Source organism: Pocillopora verrucosa, chromosome 1 (genome assembly GCF_036669915.1).
Source record: "Pocillopora verrucosa isolate sample1 chromosome 1, ASM3666991v2, whole genome shotgun sequence".
NCBI classification, from domain to species: Eukaryota; Metazoa; Cnidaria; class Anthozoa; order Scleractinia; family Pocilloporidae; genus Pocillopora; species Pocillopora verrucosa.
This window is the reverse complement of record NC_089312.1, coordinates 30,200,715-30,219,827: the sequence shown is the minus strand read 5'-3', so window position 1 is coordinate 30,219,827 and position 19,113 is coordinate 30,200,715. Positions and strand designations below refer to the sequence as shown.

The 19,113-nt window shown below is 39.8% G+C and overlaps 2 protein-coding genes and 1 long non-coding RNA gene across 3 annotated transcripts in view; all 3 read right to left on the bottom strand.

Moving 5' to 3' along the window:
- The window catches only part of LOC131788200 (uncharacterized), a 49,426-nt gene extending 46,020 nt beyond the window's left edge, over positions 1–3,406 (bottom strand). Inside the window, exons 1-4 of the mRNA XM_066163207.1 lie at positions 3,291–3,406; positions 2,314–2,787; positions 1,531–1,818; positions 399–902 (exon numbers count right to left, since the gene is read on the bottom strand). Coding sequence (XP_066019304.1) covers positions 399–902; positions 1,531–1,818; positions 2,314–2,787; positions 3,291–3,315 — 1,291 coding nt within the window. The 5' untranslated portion in view covers positions 3,316–3,406. The remainder of the gene's footprint in view (positions 1–398; positions 903–1,530; positions 1,819–2,313; positions 2,788–3,290) is intronic.
- A 1,483-nt stretch (positions 3,407–4,889) lies between these two features.
- On the bottom strand, positions 4,890–9,813 carry LOC136279111 (uncharacterized). Its single transcript, XM_066162568.1, has 7 exons — positions 9,807–9,813; positions 9,130–9,183; positions 8,706–8,867; positions 8,160–8,300; positions 7,087–7,584; positions 6,253–6,375; positions 4,890–5,395 (listed from the first exon to the last, which is right to left on the bottom strand). The coding sequence occupies exons 1-7, from the start codon at positions 9,811–9,813 to the stop codon at positions 4,890–4,892; spliced, it is 1,491 nt and encodes a 496-aa protein (XP_066018665.1).
- A 3,493-nt stretch (positions 9,814–13,306) lies between these two features.
- LOC136279443 (uncharacterized) lies at positions 13,307–14,900 on the bottom strand. Its single transcript, XR_010716871.1, has 3 exons — positions 14,728–14,900; positions 13,965–14,105; positions 13,307–13,429 (listed from the first exon to the last, which is right to left on the bottom strand). It is a non-coding gene; the product is annotated as an uncharacterized lncRNA (long non-coding RNA).
- Positions 14,901–19,113: the final 4,213 nt, after the last annotated feature.

Below are 19,113 nucleotides of genomic sequence, written 5' to 3'. Positions count from 1 at the left end.
AGAAGGTTCTGCTTCTTATCAGGACACGCACTCAAAAAAGGTTCGAAGTTTGACTTAGCGCGTATTTATGAAACGACAAAGGACATTGAAAGAGTCAACAATACTAATGAGACAAATTTGGTTCGCACAACATTTAGAATTAAGTCGGCAAACGGAAAGGAGAGGGTTTCTGTAAGTACACTTTGAAGGTGATTCTAAAGCTTGTCTTTAGGTTTGCTTGTAAGCCTAAAATCAAAATCATAGCTTAGGTCTTTTTTACGGCGGGATTAAAAAAGAGCTAAGTTTCCTATTTCATTATGTGATACATGCACACTGCAACGTCCTCGTTTCATGTCCGGTAGTAGTCACTATTCAAGTCTGATATGATAAAGGCAAACGATAAAGATGAATTTACTTACACAAGCGACGAGGTTGTCTCTTCACTATCCTTCTCCTGCGACACCAACGTCCGTGATATCGAACAGAAGCGCTTTTTCCTTTCCTCTTGACCAGCAGGTTGCGGCCGTGATAGCGTATACGATACATTCGACGTTTAACCACTCGATTCCATTTACGACCGACCTTAACGTACAGCCGTCTCTTTAGCATCATCATGCGTGCCCAGATCCGTCTGACCTTGATCATTAACAGATTCGCCTTCATTCTTAGCCGTTGTAGGCGCCGACGGATTTTCATAAACCAGTGGCCTCGACGCCTCACGATAGGCTTCCACCCTCTTCCATACCAGATGTACCACTTTCCGCGTTGCTTATTACTTAGACGCCATCGTTTCTTGTAGTAAATTTTCACTCGACGACCGGTTCTGCGAAGTCTGAATCTATGTCCACCAATTTTCGCGTACCATACTTTTCCTCCCTTTCTCAAACGTCGGTAACGTCCTTTGAAGTAGAGTCTTGGGCGACCTTATTTAGAGAAGGAGAAGATGTGTAAGACGTGTCTATACGGCAAGTCTTAGTTCTCAAGTCAGTATGGGTTTCTGAAGCAAAGTATTGGCAAAGAATAAAATGGTGACCGCCTGGCTACTTCAAGTTTTACTCTTTACAACTAAAAATTTCACAAGAAAGAGCCCTTCGAGTTTAAGCTTAATTTCGCAGTCGCTCCTAAAAAATCAGCCGATATTCCATGTAGCTAGAAAAGGCCAAAATCTTAAAGATATGATCTTTTTCATACGAACGTCTAGATAAAAAGACCCTTGTGATAATAGAAATATTTCAAAGAGGCGAATCACTAACGACACTCCTAATATTTTGGAAAGAAAATCGGTACCCTTAACGTGGGGAAATCCAGCTTACTTTAATGATAGATTGACCAAATACTACAATTTTATATTCATTATCTACTCACAATTTTCGAGAGTTTAGAGGAAGGAATTAACGCAATTACCTTTTCAAAGGATGACCTATGAATTGCATTGCTTTCGTGTTGATCTATGCTAATTAGATAAAGTGCTATCATTTCCATTCCATAAACACCGTTTCAAAATTCCTACTGGGTCAATCGTTAACCTCAAAATTGACAATTAACACTTACGCCTTCGTCCACGATATCTCCTTAACCTGTAACGTCTACCACGTCTTCTTCGTCGTCGACGCCGTAATCTATATTTTCTTCCACGTCGACGTCTTCCTCTTCTTCTTAGTCTGTACCTTCTACCACGTCTTCTTCGTCGTCGACGTCGTAATCCGTACTTCCTTCCACGTCGTCGTCTTCCCCGCCGTCCTCTCCTTCTTAGTCCGTACCGTCTCCTCCTCCTCACTCGCCTTCCCCTTCTTCGTCGAAGTCTTCCGCGCCCTCTTCTCCTCGTTCTTCTTTTCCTCGCTGTAGTTACAAATGATTTTGGTTACGGTATAATCGTACTGATGGAGAGTATATCCTATACAGCTAATTAAATATCCAACGAGCCTATTCCAAAATACTTTGAAAAGTATCCATGACAAAGGGACAACACCTGAGCAGCACGACTGGCTTGAGCTCACTATTGACTTTAAACTTCGCTCATCAGTGATTCAAACTCACAGAAAACACTGCGACCTGAAATTCTTATTTTCTCATCATCACTCTAATCCCCTCTTAGACTTCTATTTTTAAATGTTGTTTCATCCATCTCGCCCCTGTTATTTCATAACGTTTGGTCGTCTCGCCTCTGTTATTTCATACCGTTTGGTAGTTTAATTCTTATTCAAGAAGTTAGAAGCCACAACGTTTCCTTGAGGTTTCTCCATATTTTCCGTCAGGCTTTTCAATGGACCCCTAGTTACTTTTGGGGCGTCTGATGGATAGATAAATAATTTTTTAATTTCGTCTCCATCTTACCTCTTCGAGCCTTTCCATAGCGACCTCCAAAGCGTACTTTGTATCCTTTACGTGTCCTCTTCACCCTTAATTTTCTACCACGATAGCGGATGGTATACCCCTTTTGTCTTAGGACACGGAACCAGCGCCGCATGTACCTGATGTATAGTCTCTTCCCGCTACATTTCGCCTGTCGCCATTTTCTCATGAAATAGTACCTCGCAACCCTTGGTAAGCGGAGCAATCTTCTCCCTCTTCTTATATTCCAATAACGTCCGCGGATGTAGATGCGGTATAAAGTCTTTCCAATCTTAAGGTACGGTAATTTCCCTCTGGATATCACTTCCCTATATTTTCCGCCGTACCTGATCTTCATCAACTTTCTACCTAGATGGATTCTGTACCGGATTCCTTTCACTTTGATACTTAATCGAGGTCTAGATGTACGCAAAATACGGAACCTTCCCCTGAAATTAATTTTACGTCGCCTCCAGCCTATTAACAGAGAGAGGGAAGTACGAGAAAATGAACGTCAAAGGTCAATAAATATTTTGCAAAGGTAACACTTTCTAACTATATACATGGAGCCGACGAAAGATACTGCAAAATGGATGATTGCCTCTTTAAAAACATATTTTTGGCTGTTGGCCACCAAAGATTTTTTGGGGGGGATGAAAATAGTCGTGAAGTGTTTTGAAAAATTTTGGACAGCATCGCTCTATTCGTTTTGACACTAATATCACTGGAATTTATTCCCCTGGTTAAAAGAGAATATTGATAAAGAATCACACGCTGTAAAAATAGTTCAACAGAAAAACATAAAGCATTCTCTTTGAACCATTCTCTGTTCCACGCATTTTGTGGGGGAATATAAGCAGTCACCATGTTAAATCGTATTTTGGAGCGTGATGAAAGCGTTCACTAGCAATGGAAAAGGCCTCTCTCTTCTATGAATTAGAGACACTACTCTTTTTCAAAACGATGTAAATGTTGTTTACCTCCCAGTCGTCTCTTTCGTCTCATTCGTCTTCGTCTTCGTCTTCTGCGTCGCTGTTTACGACGGGTTCGTCTCCGCCTATAACGTCGGTTACGACGTCTTCGACGTCGTCTCCTTCGCCTTCGTCGCCTTCTTTTAATCATTCGCTTGTACCAATTTGGTTTGCCTAACGAGACAAAATCAATCAACAGATGTCCGCGAAGTATCTTTCCTCTATCTTTGTAAATGGAATAATATGCATATACAAGAAAACATGGGGAAAATTACGAGACCCTATTTCAGGATGTGCTCTCAGGTAAACTCTTGAGCTTTTTTAAACTCGAAATCGGAATTTTGAGATAGTTGGAATGGCCTAAAATATACTTGGAGAATGAGAGTGAGGTAATAGACAACCAACTTAATATATGACCCTCCACAGGAAAACATGTGAACAGGCGAACGCACGGGCACGGTAAAATGGCATGCTAAACAACAATGAACGACACGGCTGTTTCTAATCTGTAAAAACAAAGGAGTATGTCAAGGGGAGCAATAATAAGTTTTGGAGTTAATGGTACGCAGTTTAAGTGAGCAAAATTGCACGCCCGCCAGTGAAATGGCACGCAGTTCGAGTGAGCAAAATGACACGAGAAACCGTGTCAAATGACACAAAGTGTGTCCACGTATGAATAATGTAAAAGGTCTTCGAAAACGGACAAAACCCACTCGCAATTTTAATGGAATATGAAATCAAGAGTACCGGTATATCGTTCAAATTATTCAATCTACGTTCTTTAAGATAATAAAATGGCGACAGTTAAAAATGGTGAAACAAAATTCCATGTATCAAGTGTGCATGCGTACTCCTTGCAAAAGTACCTTTCAGCTTCATTGTACTTTTGCTGCGTTGATTACTCAAAATACCTTCAAATACTCGAACCGTTGGCGACAATTCCGTTTGTTTCAAAAAATTATCTGATTGTTTATGATTAGAAGTTTGATTGATAAAAAGCTTTACTTCTTTTAGTATTTTTTCCTTTTCAACAATAAATGATAGACATGCGAAAGTACCGGTTCCAAATTGAGAACTGACGCAGTCTAAATAACGATATCATTGGCGCACCAGAAAAGATGTGATATCACAAAGACAGCAAAAAACAGTCTTGACTATCTAACGAAACAGGCAACCCTCGCTAAAGTACAGCCCCACTCGTGTCCATCTATACTTTCTTGTCAGTCTGGTTTTTATTGGGAAAAAAGTCTGAGTTTAAAAAAATTATTAAATTAAATTCAAACACAAAGGAACACACGCAACACCGAAGCCACAAATGGAACGGTAACTGTGAGAACAAAAAGTCCGAGACCGCGGTCTGAAAGTGATTATTGAACTTCTAATTTCCGAGCCCCAAGAAAATCATATAAATGTCCAGAGTGGTAGTTCACTCCTTCAGCGCTCAATTAATTCTTTGATCGGTACGAACTCAGCGAAAAATACGCGCCAAACGAAGTGCTTTCAGCTAAACCCTGTTGACAGCTGTGAGAAAGAGAATGTATCGAACACTATGGTCCAACATATTTCTTACCCGAAAAGAAACTATCAATCGCACTTGGCAAAATTTTGTTACTTACGTCTTCGCCGCGGTCGTTTGACTCTCTTTGCTCTACTCCATTTCGTTTTCACCCATATACGATATCTTCCTCCTTTTGCTTTTTTCACTGGATATCGTCTCCGTCCAGCTATGATGTAGGGTGTTCTCCGTTTTCTAATAGGTCTGAAGCGTTTTCCTACACGGATTCTCCAACGTCTTCCACGACACCTAATCACCCGCGTGACGCCCTTAAAGCGTAATCTAAATCTCCATCTCAACCACACCCATTTTTTTTTCCAGCGTATAGCGTGACGGCGGCCACGTCGCACAACACGAACCGTTCTTCGTCCTATCTTAATATACCATCGTCTGCGCACTCTGAAAATTCGCCTCTGTCGTTTAAATACACGGATTGTTAGTCCACGCCGGTTGAAATTAGGTAATCGAGTTGTTCTTTTGTTGTATCGGATGACGTACTGTCTGCGATATTTTATTGTGCGATATTTACGTCCAAAGCGTATCCTTGATGCTCTTCTTCCTACAAATTGGAATCAATTTCGGTAAGTACATCTGTCCAAAAGCGATTTGAAAAGCTTTTGAAAGCGTATTTAAACCTTTTTATTAAAATTCTACCATTTAATTAGGTGACACAAGCTGTTTCTACAAAAATTTCGCGTAATTTATCTTAGGGAAAATTTGCTGATTCAGTTCCCTTGCGATGGAAAAAAATGACACACAAGTCCTATTTCAACCCTGGTTTGATGACAAATTTTTAAATTTGCGCGTAAATTACCTTCCAAACATTTTTATTCCTTTTTGCGACGGGATAGCACCCTATCGATTCGTAATACTTATAACCAATTTTGCTTAACCTTTTCATTTCCGTTAGTAATTCTCTTTGCTGACTGCTGTACAATTTTTATGATTTTAGTTTTGAGAATTTGTTACTGGATCAACTGATAATCCCCTTATTGCTATTTCTCTTTATTCTCATCACTTGTCTGCTTGCAATTGTATTGATAATGTAAGGAGAAATTCTGTCTTGATCACTCACGGGAGTTAAAGGGTTAAAGCAAGTGCGATCAATATAAACTTCGACAGGATCAAAAACTCAGCTCATATTTATACTTAAATTTTATTTTACCACTCCAAAATTAATAATGACCCAGTAAAGTTCTAGTAATGATGATCCCGTAAAGTGCTAGTAACGAGATCATTCAGGCAAATTAACACCATGAATGCTCAAAAATTCTAACTGTTTCTTCGCCCTTTCTGCTTGAAATTGCCTTTAACGAACCCCGGTTCCGCTGAAAAAAAAAGGTTAGTGCCACAATTTCATGCTGCATTAAACAATGACAGCACGAACACCGGTGGGGTACAACGTAATATACTTACGTCGTCTGAGCTTCCTTTTGATTCGCCTTCGTCGCCTTCGTCGCCTTCTCCTTTTCCGTCTTCTACGTCGTCGAAGCCGCCTCCTCTTTTGTCGTCTTCGACGGATCCTGTAACGTCGCCTTCCTAAAAGAATCCATCGACACACCAGGTAAATGGCTACTTTCTTGGCTTCTAATAAGTTCCAAAATGCTCGTATGTCATCCTTGCCTCGGGCAACCTGTACCCGCAATGATTCGCCCGACAACATTTTCAAGCTGATATCTGTACATCTGACCATTACAGGGCGTGGCCAAAGTTACAATCCTTATTTATCATTTTCTCATTTTTCAAAAGATCAATTTCTTCATTGCTTTTTGGATATGAAATGAAGTTTCCGTTTCATTCAAAACTCGGGACAGAATTATGATGTATCTGATTAGAAAATAAAGGAGAAAAAACTATCACCGCCATAATACTCAAACCTGTTCTACTGGTAAATAGAAAAAGAGAGATGCTAAGTTTTGAGCTTGGTAAAGAAATAGAGAAAGATGTTCTTTGTCTTGTCACGAGCGTGGGACAAAGAAAAAAAATCTGAGTCCCCACGAGGAATCGAACCTCCGACCTTCGGATTCCCCTCTCCTATGCTTTACCAGTGAGCCACAGAGACTCTACGGTGGGCGAGGTCTATTACGAAGTTCATATGAAACGCTGCATACTGCTAGGATCTACAATGTCCATAGCGTCATGTTTGTAAATAATGTTCATGAGGACTCAGAATTTTTTCTTGGTCCCACGCTCGCGATAAGACGAAAAACATCTTTCTCTATTCCACTGGTGAAACCTACTGAAACCTACCTCTCCGATATCGCTTCTTCCATTTCAATTTCGTTCGTTTCCACTTATTTCGATATCTCACGAAGTATTTCCTGCCTCGTTTCTTTATCGAATATCTTCGACGTCCACGCTTGATGAAATTCTGCCGACGCTTTCTCATTGGCAACCATTTTCTTCGGAACCGAATACTGTACTTTCCTCTGCGACATCGAACAAAGCGTCTGACACCCTTGAATCGTAACTTGAGGATCCACCTCAAATAGATTATCTTCCGTCTCAAAATTATATACCGTCGTCCTCCCCTTTTTTTCACTTTCACCAGTCTTCTTCCGAAACGTATATACCAGAAAGGTCCTCTATGTATGAGCGGTGCAGTTCTCTTGCCGACTCTAATGGTGAGGCGCCCACGCTGGAAACCACGGACTTGATACTTTCTTCTGCCTACCTTTACAACCCAACGTCTAATGGTACCTATTCTTCGGTATTTACCGCCAAAACGTAATTTGGGTAGTCGCAATGCTACAGTAGTTATAGAAAAAATATTTCAGGCTGTGATCGTTTTTATTATTTTATTATTTATTTTATTATTTATTATTTTATTATTAAATTTTTTTAATCGTTATTTTTAATATTATATTTATAAATGTCGTTATCATTATTCTTATAATCCCTCGTCATCACCGTCATCAACATTCCAACTACGCACATGATATGATCATGGGTGATTCTCCTCATAATGTGCACAAAAGCAATTTTCCTGCATTCTATGTACATTTTTGTAGCGTCATTCGTGGGGGAAAGGGAGTGAGCCAGTTGCCATTCTGTGTTGAAATTGTTCCTGAATCTCTCGATTTTACGTTGAATCTGATTTTACTTTTAAATTACCCTTTAATGGTTCAGAAGGGTGAAACCAAATTTTCCATTTTAGCCAATTGCAGCTAAAAAAAATCTTGTTTTCCGGCGCTTAGAGCTTGCAATTTTTTATCAACTACCTTAAGAAACGTCAAATTGGTTCTTCCATTTCCAAGTAACCCTTGTTATATTAGGCTGCCGGTTTCAAATATCTGCAGTATACTATCAATGGTTTGCCTCACCTCGTCGCCGTCTTCTTCGGAGTTTTCTACGTCGCCTACTTCTTCGTCGCCGACGTCTTCTGCGACGTCTTCGCCTACGCTTCCTCAGTTTTCTTCTCCGTCGTCGTCTTCGTTGCCTTCGATATCGTCTCCTACTAACACCTGTGAGAATATATTTCAAGAAAGATTTATCGTCTATTTACCGTGTGTTCAATTCAAAAGGTGGTTAGGGGCTTCCAAAAGGCTTTCCTAAAAAGGACCGTCAAACCCGACTGAAGTAACCAAACTTTGTGCATTTCACGAACAAGCGGATGATATCTGTGATTCAAATTTCTCCGTCACTGTAGGTAAAAATTGTGGATAAATCTGTTATTTAAAAGAAACGTGAGTGAATCCTGAAGTTTTCACTTCCGAAATACGAGTTTTAAGGAGCTTGGTGGGAAATGGAAATATAAATACTTATCTGAGCCCTTGCTACCGTATCTGCTTTAATGCGCAATCGTCGTGACTAGGCATTTTTCAGAACAAAGCCTTAGCACTGAGTTATGAACTCATGTCCCCCCCTACCTCTTCTCCTTGGCCCCCTTCTTCGTCTTCGCCTTCGTCGACGGCGTCTTCTTTGGCGTCTTCTCCTCCTTTTTCTCCTTCTGCGTCGTTTTCGCCTTAACCGCCGTCTGAACCTTCTTCGTCGCCGACGTAAAATTCGCCTTCTAGCACGTCGGCTCAAGACTGAAACGTAATTCGAAAGTTATTGTTCAAATACAGGGTGCAACTAACACGAACATCATCAAACAATACGATACATACAAGTTTATTATTTTTTACAAGACGATACTCTCTAAATGATCGGCCCCAGGGAAATACTGAGATTTACTCCTTCGAGAAACTCAATTTTCCCCGAGACGAAGCCAAGTAAGTATCTTTTGGGTGTGTTGCGACGCTAAAGGATCCACCAGATCATTAGTTGTATTACTGAAGCTCTAATTGCTACCAAAAGATGAGTAGGACATCACAAAATTGGCAAGCGACCCTTCATCATACAGCTCTACAGCAAAAAAAAAAAAAAAAAAACCTTGCGATTGTATCAGATGTAAACTCCCAAAGCAGATAGGGCTCTAGGGTATTGACTGAGGGTAGTTTAAAAAAATTGAAATGATCAAAAACAGTGACAGTAATCACTACAAAATGGGTTAGTTAAGTATATATTGACCAGCACTGACTTGTCGAACAGAAGATAGTATTCAGTTTCCCTTGGGTATTTTATCTTTTACTTCGGCTGAGAATTAATTCCTCAAAAATCCAAGGCTTAATGCCCTCCATGTAGTTAACATTCAACAACCTTTAAAAATAATCACCTTTTCTACGACGAGTAATCCGTTTTATGAACCTGAATCGTTTTCGTTTATAGGTTATTTTTCTTCGCCCAATCCTTACATAACGCTTGCGTCCTTTAAAGCGGAAATATGACAAACGCCTTCGCTTTATTCCTCTCCATCTTTTCTTGACCTTACATGACCACCGTCCTCTTCGGCGTCTTACACGGTAGTATCTACGCTTGATGCGTACTGTAAGCCGGACCCTTCTAAGACGCAACCATCTTCTTCTAAGTTTGTAGAGCCACTTTCCTCCTCGTTTCTTCAGGCGGCACCACCGCCTCTTAATACGTACCCTCCATCGTCGACCCTTTCGTCTAAGCCTGCACCATTTCCGTTTTATACGTAGTCTTAAGCGCCTTTTGAACCCGACTATGGGATACTTCCTGCCCTTTAGCTTGAAAACGTACTTTCGTATTGTGCGCACCACACGTCGCCGACCGTGGTATTTGAAGATAACTGCGGATGGAAAGTGGTAAGTGTTAGCAATTGTACGGAAAGAGATTTATCTAGTAGATAGCGTTATCTACCCTTCGAACAACAGGGGTGAGGTGATTTTTGTTGGGATTCCACGTCATATTTATATGCCACTAAGGTCACTGTTTGTATAATATTTTGGCAAAAATAGTCAGGCTGCTGAAGAATATGTTTGTTTCAGTGCCTGCTATTGTTGTTGTTGTTTTCTGCGTGCGAGTGTGTCTTTTAACTTCAAATACTTTGTACATGAATCACGCCATAGTACTGATGTAAAATACGAGGAACCTGTAACACGCATAAGCCTCTTGGTTTCTCTACGGGTTTCCTCGCCACATGTTAAATTTTCAGTTATATACTATTTATGTCTATGTTATCCCTTTTAATTATATCGATGTATCGTAAATAAACAAAATAACAAAATGACATTAAACTCAATAAAACGAAAAAAAGAGGTAAATTTTAAGCAGAATCGACAGGTAGACAAATATGCTATTCGTCATTGTAACGAATGTAGGACTAGGTGAGTACGAGGAATGAAATCCTGGACCTTTGGATACTGAAATAATTCTGAGGTCAAGTCAAGATAAAAATCCCAGAATTAGAGAATGCTCCATGACATTTATTTTCATAGTATCGCCGTAAGTACGAGAGTAAATATATTTCCAGAGTTATTGATAAAAGACTTACATCGTTTTATTCGTCGTCTCCTTTTTCTTCTTCTTCTTCTTCTTCGTCTTCTTCTTCTTCTCCGACGATTCTTTCTTCGCCTCAATCTACGTCGCCTTCTTCGCCTTCTTCGTCTCCTTCTCTTTCGCCTTTTTACCCTTTGCTGTCTTCTACTTCTTCGTCTTACCCCTCTTAGCGCTCCTAGGGAAATAAAATTAACAAACGATCTCATTCTCAATCGGTCGATTCGCATCAGAGATCAATATTTTACTGAACTGTGATAGGTGAGGGGTGAAGCTAAGCTAGAGGTGCAGATACTTTTTTTATAATACCAATCTGCAATCCGAAGAGGTGACTTTTTCGTATAAAATATCATCTTGGGAAGAGTGTATAAACACAGTTATGACGTCACATTCCCTGTGTTCTGCTGTAGTTAAAAAGTGTAAGGGTCTAAGCTACGGTGGTCCATAGAGGACACGCTATCTACTTTTTAAATTCAATTTTATCGCGTGATAAATGGTACATTATCGAGCGATAAATGGGAAACTTGTTAAGTCGCACGTGATCAGCTGTCACGCTCGTCGTTTCCGTGGACGAGACGACAATGGCTGCAACAGTTGAGGAGGTATGTTTTGAGGTCAATAGTTTGTTTTATTTTCGTTAAAAGATCATTGAGCAGTACTTTGCAATACTTCTACGATACATAGCTCTGTGAACAGTACAGTAAACCTTGATTTTGTAAACTCTTACGAGACACTTTCAGAGATGGCTGTAAGTGCCAGAGAACAAATGTGGACAATCTGATCTTTCTGATTATATTGCATGTTTCCAAATTTTAAGACATCACTTCTGCATCGCCAAACCCGTAGAAGAACTTTCCAATTGTTGCAGCCACTGTTGTCTAGTCCACGGAAACAACGTGTGTGACAGCCGATCACGTGCGACCTACCAAGTTTCCCATTTATCGCCCGATATTTTGATTTCATCGCGTGATAAATCTCATTTATCGTGTAATAAAATTGAATTTAAAAAGTGGATAACATGTCCTCTACGGCCCACCGTACTAAGAAGTTCTTTGCTTTCAAAATTATTTAATTCCGTTTGTTTCAAAAGACCTTTCTAACTTCAACATACCTCGGCGAAGTGGGATACGAGAGACCACGGAACTTGGGCCACGTCCTTGAGTTCTAAACCTATATCTAAGCCAACGTTGTCTGACTCGACCCACATAACCGATCACGGCAAGACTGCCTCTGTAACTGAGCTCAATTCTGCGTGGTAACATCTGAAGCCTTTTGAAGACATACTTGTAATATCTTCCGTACCGATATGCTTCATCTTGGACGGCAACCAACACAATCGTGCTGAAATATTAACCCGGGGATTCAGTAAAAAGATTCGGTAATAAATTGCAAGTAGGATCCACTAGGTTACGAAGCCCTCTTGAGAATCATTTGGGATTTATTACTTGGGGTATGAATTGGAAAAATAATAAAGGATGAGGGATAACTGGAAAAAAATTAAGTTAGAAGTAAAGACTAGCGGGATGGATGCAGGGATAAAGGAAATAGTTTCGGTTTCGACATGACTCGTACTTGATTCTTCCTGGTATTAATTTTTGCTCATTATTTTAACAACCTCTCTTAGTTAACGATAAAAAATTTCTCGGAAATATTTGTTCCCTGCTCCAAGTGATGGCCCGAAATTGCAAACAAAAAGAAATAAAACCTTAAATCTCACGGTTACCAAATAGGGTCAAGAATATCCATCAGTTAAAAAAATAGACTCATGTCACATCAGAGCACAAGCGGTTGGCAATGGAACAAAACTTATTGAGTGCCCAGAAACTCTTTTCCTATCTCGCCGAGGTAAATACTATATATACTGTAGGAAATTCGATAACGGTAACTTAGGTTAACGCAACATACCCGCTTCTGATTCTGTAAATAAAGTTCTTGAATCTCTTTGCTTGATTACGGCTGCCATGAGTGTCAAAACTTACCCTTCGGAAAACCCGACCTGTTGGTCATAACCAGATTGCAAATTCAGTTACGTAACTTTTTTTCCCATGAAGATACACAAGCTTCATAACAGGTGCAAAGGAAGCTTAACTAAAACAATATAACTGCTGTAAAGTATTTAATTACTTAGTGCTGGTTATTTACTCGAAGTCTATCCAAACCATGGTTTTACGCAGTTAGGGGGCTTTCAGACTTTCTAAACAAGAGGATTGATCTGATCAAATATCTAATAAAATCATATTCAAAACTTTTAAAATGCGTCTTTGTCGACTACCTTTTCCTGCACTTGAGGCGGTTTATTAGAATTTGATTTTGCATATGATTTTTTCCATTTGTTTTGATTGTCTTCTGCTACCCAGATGGTTTTGGTTTGACGACACTCAAGCGAAAAACACTCTACAATACAGCCGAGACCACTGGCGCCTTCATTATGACAACTCAAAACATGTCACTCAGAAGAGTATTTAGAAAAAAATTTCACTGGCAATAGAACGTCGCCTGACATCCAAATGCGCAAATTTGACAACTGAAATACAGTTACATCAGCTGGGACATATGCAAAAAAAGGAAATGACATCCTAAGTCTACTGTCTCTTACCAGTTCTACGGCTGACAAGAACAACATTAAAACCACGCCGGTGTAGAGAGTAATCTCTTCCATTTACTCTGATGTAGGCCCGCGAGCGTCCGTACAATTTGCGTCCCCTTACTTTATCAACAAAGCCTTGACTTTCCAATCTCACTTTAATGAACCCTACCAAAAAATAATTAAAGCGTAAAATAAACTGAGTAATTTTCATCATAATTACTTATAATAAGTGTGACTTCTAACCCTAATGTTGCTCAGGAAAGATAATTTCTTCTACGACACAGAGTTCGGCGATCACACATAACAACGAAAAGAGGTAAACCTTCTAAAATTGTTCCAAATGTGAATTTCTTTTTAATAATCGAAATAAGAAAATCAATCAAAAGCAAGAAGTGCCGCTAAAGTGAGAAACGAATCAACGCTGTCGGCAATGTCTCTTCTTTTTTTTCTTCGTTTAATTCGTCGTCGTTGTCTTTTTGTCTTTTTTTTCTGTTTTTCTTTCTTCAACTTTCCTCTTTTCATTAATGGGTAACGGTGGGGTGGAGGGACTTGTTTCAGGGAAAAAGCTATTATTCCTGATTTTCTCCGCAACCGATGAAGGAGGGTGGGAGGGGGAGGGTTTAGTCATTATTTTTTTTCAGGAGATGTTCATTGGAGAGAGGGTAATCAACGATAGCACTGGGATCATAAAAGTACGTACGTTGTATTCGACGACCTCTTCGTCCCCGTCGCTTTCGTTTGAAGTACCGCCTGATTATTCTGAGCAATCTTCGCCGCCGACGTCTGATTCTGCGCAATCTCCTTCTTCTCCTCCTTACCAAAAGTTTGCGGCTATAACGTCCTGCCATAATCAAAAAGTTTCTATCAGCAAAGTCGCTTCCTTTTAATGCGGCGAGACTCGTGTTGATAGGTGCAAAAAAAAAACAAAAAAAAAGAAAGAAAAACGGAGAATATTCGGAATCCTTTGACTTTCCTCGAACAAACAAACTACTGGAATCAGTGCACTTTGATGATCTTTAATCGAACGACCCTTACATCAAAAATCCGATTCCTCGACGAAAGGCAGATTGTTGTAACTTTTTTTAGTGAACTTGATTTCTAACAACTAAGCGTTTGACGGCATCCTCATGATTGGGAAAATGCGCAAAAGAAGACACATTCGATTCCGATCTCCAAAAACTTTAGTCAGAATTTCTGATGTAATTCACTTAACAGGCGAAGGATTTCATTGAAAAACTAAAGGGACCTGCGTGAACAAGAAGTTTCTCGATACCTATCCCCAACCTTTCCAGCTTACTCAAATAGCCGGCAACTAAAAATTGCCTAACTCTTCCAAGAAAGTTTTAGACATCGGAAATATAGTTAACTTAGCACCAACAATTTTAACGATATTAATTACCATCAAGACGACACATGCGTAAATTGAGCTCTTTCGTATGTCCAAAAAACAACCTTTCACTTACGGAAACGTACTACTGCCAGAGGTCGAGTCCGTCTTCCTTTACGGAAGAGTATAACCTTCCTCCCTCTTCTCTTGACTATAAATCTTTTTCCTTTGAAACGGACATAGCGTATGAATCGCGTTTTTACACGCTTGTAACGCCTCCCGATGCGAGCGTACAGCTTACGTCCACGAGGTCGTATACTGCATCGCCTGCGTCCAACACGTGCCGAAAGCCTGACAGGTTTGAGTTTGAGCCAGCGATTTCGGGAACGGTAATACCAAACACTCTTTCCTCTGATGACTCTAACCCATCGTGGGCTGATGAATGTATACCAGTATCGACCTCTTCGCTTGAGTGGCCTATACCTGCCCCTGACGTAAACTGTCAAGCGAAGCAGAGGCCTAACCCTTCTCTTCCAAGTCAGCCCTAATATTGGCCTCCTTATTATCGGCTTACGGCGTCCGTGATAAACAACGAGTGTCCTCCCTAAAAGCAAAAAGGTACGAAAATTACGATTAAGAATTGAACCCATTTGACGCATTCTCATTGCTATACTACAGTAAATTTAAATTTTATACTTAATACTGCGGTATGTCACAGAAAATGGGAACGGCAGATAATCATATAAACTTCAGAGAAAGATCTTAAGATCGCACCCATCGCGGCGCAAGAAAAATACATCGTCCTCTCTAAAGTGAAATCATCAGGGCGCCGACTTTCCTGAAAAATGGATTGGTGACATCTTAAAAAAATTGCGACCGCCCTAAGAAAGAGTACACTCACGTTTTCGTCTCCTGCGTCGTCGTCTCTTTCTCCTTATTTTTTGTCTTCGATATCTCCGTCTTCGACGTCTTTTACGACGATTTCTTCGTCGGACTCGTCGTCGTTTCCTTCTTATTATTCTTCGGTACTTTCTTCCGGAAACTTCAACATATCAAAAAGTCACAATTAGGGTAAGCCAAAAAGATAAGTTGTCATGACAGATAAGCACGCACTCAGGAATGGGGCGCGCACTAAGGATTAAGTCATCATTACAAATAATTTTTTTCTTCTACTTTTTCTGGTTTACCTAAAGGAATACACAAGACACGTCAGCGTTTGGAAGGACGTGGAATTTCACTGGACATTTCTGTGCTTCCTTCAGATTATTAGTAAGGATTTATCAACATAACCTTGACTATGCACGTACAATCTTAACCCTACCAAAAAATATAGAAATGGAGTCAAAGAACAGCGATCCCTAGAGGTGGCCTTTTTTGTATAAATTATGATCGTGGGAAGAGTGTATAAGCACAGTTATGACGTCATGTTCCCTGTGTTATGCTGTAATTAAAAAAGCTAAGTGTCTTAGCAGTTTTTTCCTTTCAAAATTATTTAATTCCGTTTGTTTCAAAAGACCTTTCTAACTTCAACATACCTCGGCCAAGTGGAATACGAGAGACCAAGGAACTTGGGCCACGTCTTTGAGGTCGACTCATATATCTAAGCCAAGATGGTTTGCGCCGACCCACATAACCGATCAAGGCAAGACTACTTCTGAAACCGAATCTTATTCTGCGTGGGTGGATTTTAAGCCTTCTCAAGACGTATTTGTAATATCTTCCGTACCGATATGCTTCATCTTGGATAGCAACTAACACAATCGTGCTGAAATATTGACCAGAGGATTCAGTTAAAAGACTCGGTAATAAAATACAGGTAGGATCCGTTATGTTACGAAGCCCTCTTGAGAATCATTTGGGAATTATTACTTAAGGTATGAATTTGAAAAATTATCTTCAAGGGTGAGGGATAACTGGAAAAAAATTAGAAGGATAAGCTGGATGGATCCAGGGATAGAGGAAATAGTTTCAGATTCCACACGACTCGTACTTGATTCTTCCTGGTTTAAACTTTTTCTCGTTATTTTAACCACCTCTCTTAGTTAACGATAGAAAAATTCTTGGAAATATTTGTTCCCAAAAGCACCTTGTGATCGCATCAGCATAGACAGTAAGAAACTCCTGCTCCAAGTGATGGCCCGAAATTGCAAACAAAAAGAAATAAAACTTTAAATCTCACGGTTTCCAAATAGGGTCAAGAATATCCCGAGTAGTTAAAAAATATATTCATGTCACATCAGAGCATAAGCGGTTAGCAATGGAACAAAACTTATTGAGTGTCTGGCCCAGAAACTCTTTCCTATCTCGCAGAGGTAAATACTATATTAACTATGGAAAATTCGATAACGGTAACTTAGGTTAACGCAACATACCCGCTTTTGATTCCGTAAATAAACTCCTTGAATTTCTTTGCTTGATAACGGCTGCCATGGGTGTCAAAACTTCGCCTTCGGAAAACCCGACCTGTTGGTCATAACCAGATTGCAAATTCAGTTATGTTTTTGTTTTTTTCCCCCATGAAGATATACAAGCTTCATAACAGGTGCAAAGGAAGCTAAACTGGTTTTACGCAGTGGGCTTCAGACTCTCTATACAAGAGGGTTGATCTAATTAAATATCTAATTAAATCATATTCAAAACGTTAAAAATGCGTCCTTGTCACTTGCCTCTTCCCATGCTTGAGGCAGTTTATCAGATTTTGATTTGAGATCTCAGTTGCTCTTCATAATCTTTTCCAATTCTTTTGATTGGCTTCTACTACCCAGATGATTTGGTTTGACGACACTCAAGCGAAAAGTGCTCTATAATACAGCCGAGAGCACTGGAGTCTCCTGTTCAGAGTGCGTATCTCTCAGATTTTCATTTTAAGAGTTTACAGCATGTAACTCAGAAGAGTATTTAGATAAAAGTGTCACTGGCGATAGAACGTCGCTCGACATCCAAATGCCCAAAGTTAACAACAGAAATACACTCACATTAGCTGGAACATATGCGAAAAAAAAAGAAAATGAAACTTCAAAGTCTACAGTTTTCTTACCAGTTCTACGGTTAACAAGAACAACATTAAAACCACGCCGGTGTGGGGAATAATCTCTTCCATTTACTCTGATGTAGGCCCGCGAGCGTCCGAGCAATGTGCGTCCCCTTTTTTTATCAACAAAACCTTGACTTTCTAATCTCACTCTAATGAACCCTACCAGAAAAAAAAGTAAAGCGTAAAATAAACAGAGTAATTTTCATGATTACTTTATGGGTGTGACTTCTTGCCAACGCTGAGAACCCTACCAAAGAAATGCAATGTTTGTAAATATGTTTATTTCTTCAATGTCCAGAGGTTCTGAATCACAATGATGCCATTACGTTCCCTGGCTAAGCCTAGTTCAGAGCTATTTATTTTTGGGGAACCACTTTTTTTTAAGATTCAGTGTCTCCTTTTAGACAAAATAACGAACAGCTGTGGATAAATTTCCTCAAAGATGTATGCGTTTATGACAAATTGAGCCAGCTTAAGCCAAGTTTCCATATGAAGCACCAGGTGATCAAACTGAAAAAAAAGCTCATTTATATATTTGGATGATTGTAGAAGTTCCGGTTGCTTAGCTCTTTGGGAATTGTTCGGTCTGATTCCATCGAATGGTGCCGATCGCTTTAGCACTAGTTAGGGTCTAAGTAGAAAACTAACTACTCAAAAATTTCGGTTAAAAAACGAAAAAAAAAATTGTAAACTCTATGAGTAATCAATACTAATTAATATCAATTAATACTTACGGCGGTAAATAATTCTGAACCTCCTTGTTTTTCCATATTTGCCGTTTCTCAGTTGTACACGGTACCCTCCTCTACCTATCCGCACGATGACTCTCTTCTTTCGATACCTGATGTATCTCGTGACGCGACGCTTGCAACGTCTCCAGCGTCTTTTGACTCGAACAAGCCATCTCCTTCGTCGGCGTCGAACCCTGCGTCGTCGACCTCTTATACGACAGGTCAGTCTAACGCGTCTTATTTTCTTCCAACGTCTCCGCAAACGATAAAACCAGCCCCTACGGCGTTTTCGCAGCCTACACCAACGTTGCTTTATACGCACCCTCCAACGGCCACTGATGCGCTTTATCTTCCTGTATTTTCGTAACAACTTGATTCTTATTTTACGTAAAAATCGTCGAATGATCTTCTTCTTTCGGCCCAAGCGAACAACATATCTCCTTCTTCTCCTAACCACACAGCGCCGTCCATGGTATCTGATAACTCTCCTTGCTAAAATTAGAAAACTAATTTTTTAATGATGATACTAAGAATCCAAGAAACAAAGTAAATTCTCTATTACTAGAAAACTGAATGCTATTAAAAAGTGGAATTGCAAGATTCTATTGATTTTCGTAAAGTATGCGTATGATTAAGTATGATTAAGGTTATTTGTGCTTCTTTAATCAAAGCGTTACTTTCGCAAATGAAGACACATTTAGGAGATTTAACAATCACAACATCAAATTTTAATAAGCATATTACCTGATCCCCTAGG

Bases quoted from the DNA above. Each gene is read 5' to 3' on its own strand.
- LOC136279111 (XM_066162568.1), bottom strand. The intron at 8,301-8,705 runs GTAGGGGGGGAC...ATATTCTCACAG, and splicing joins AAGGGGGCCAAGGAGAAGAG to GTGTTAGTAGGAGACGATAT. The intron at 5,396-6,252 runs GTAAGTATATTA...TCCAATTTGTAG, and splicing joins CAAAAGGAAGCTCAGACGAC to GAAGAAGAGCATCAAGGATA.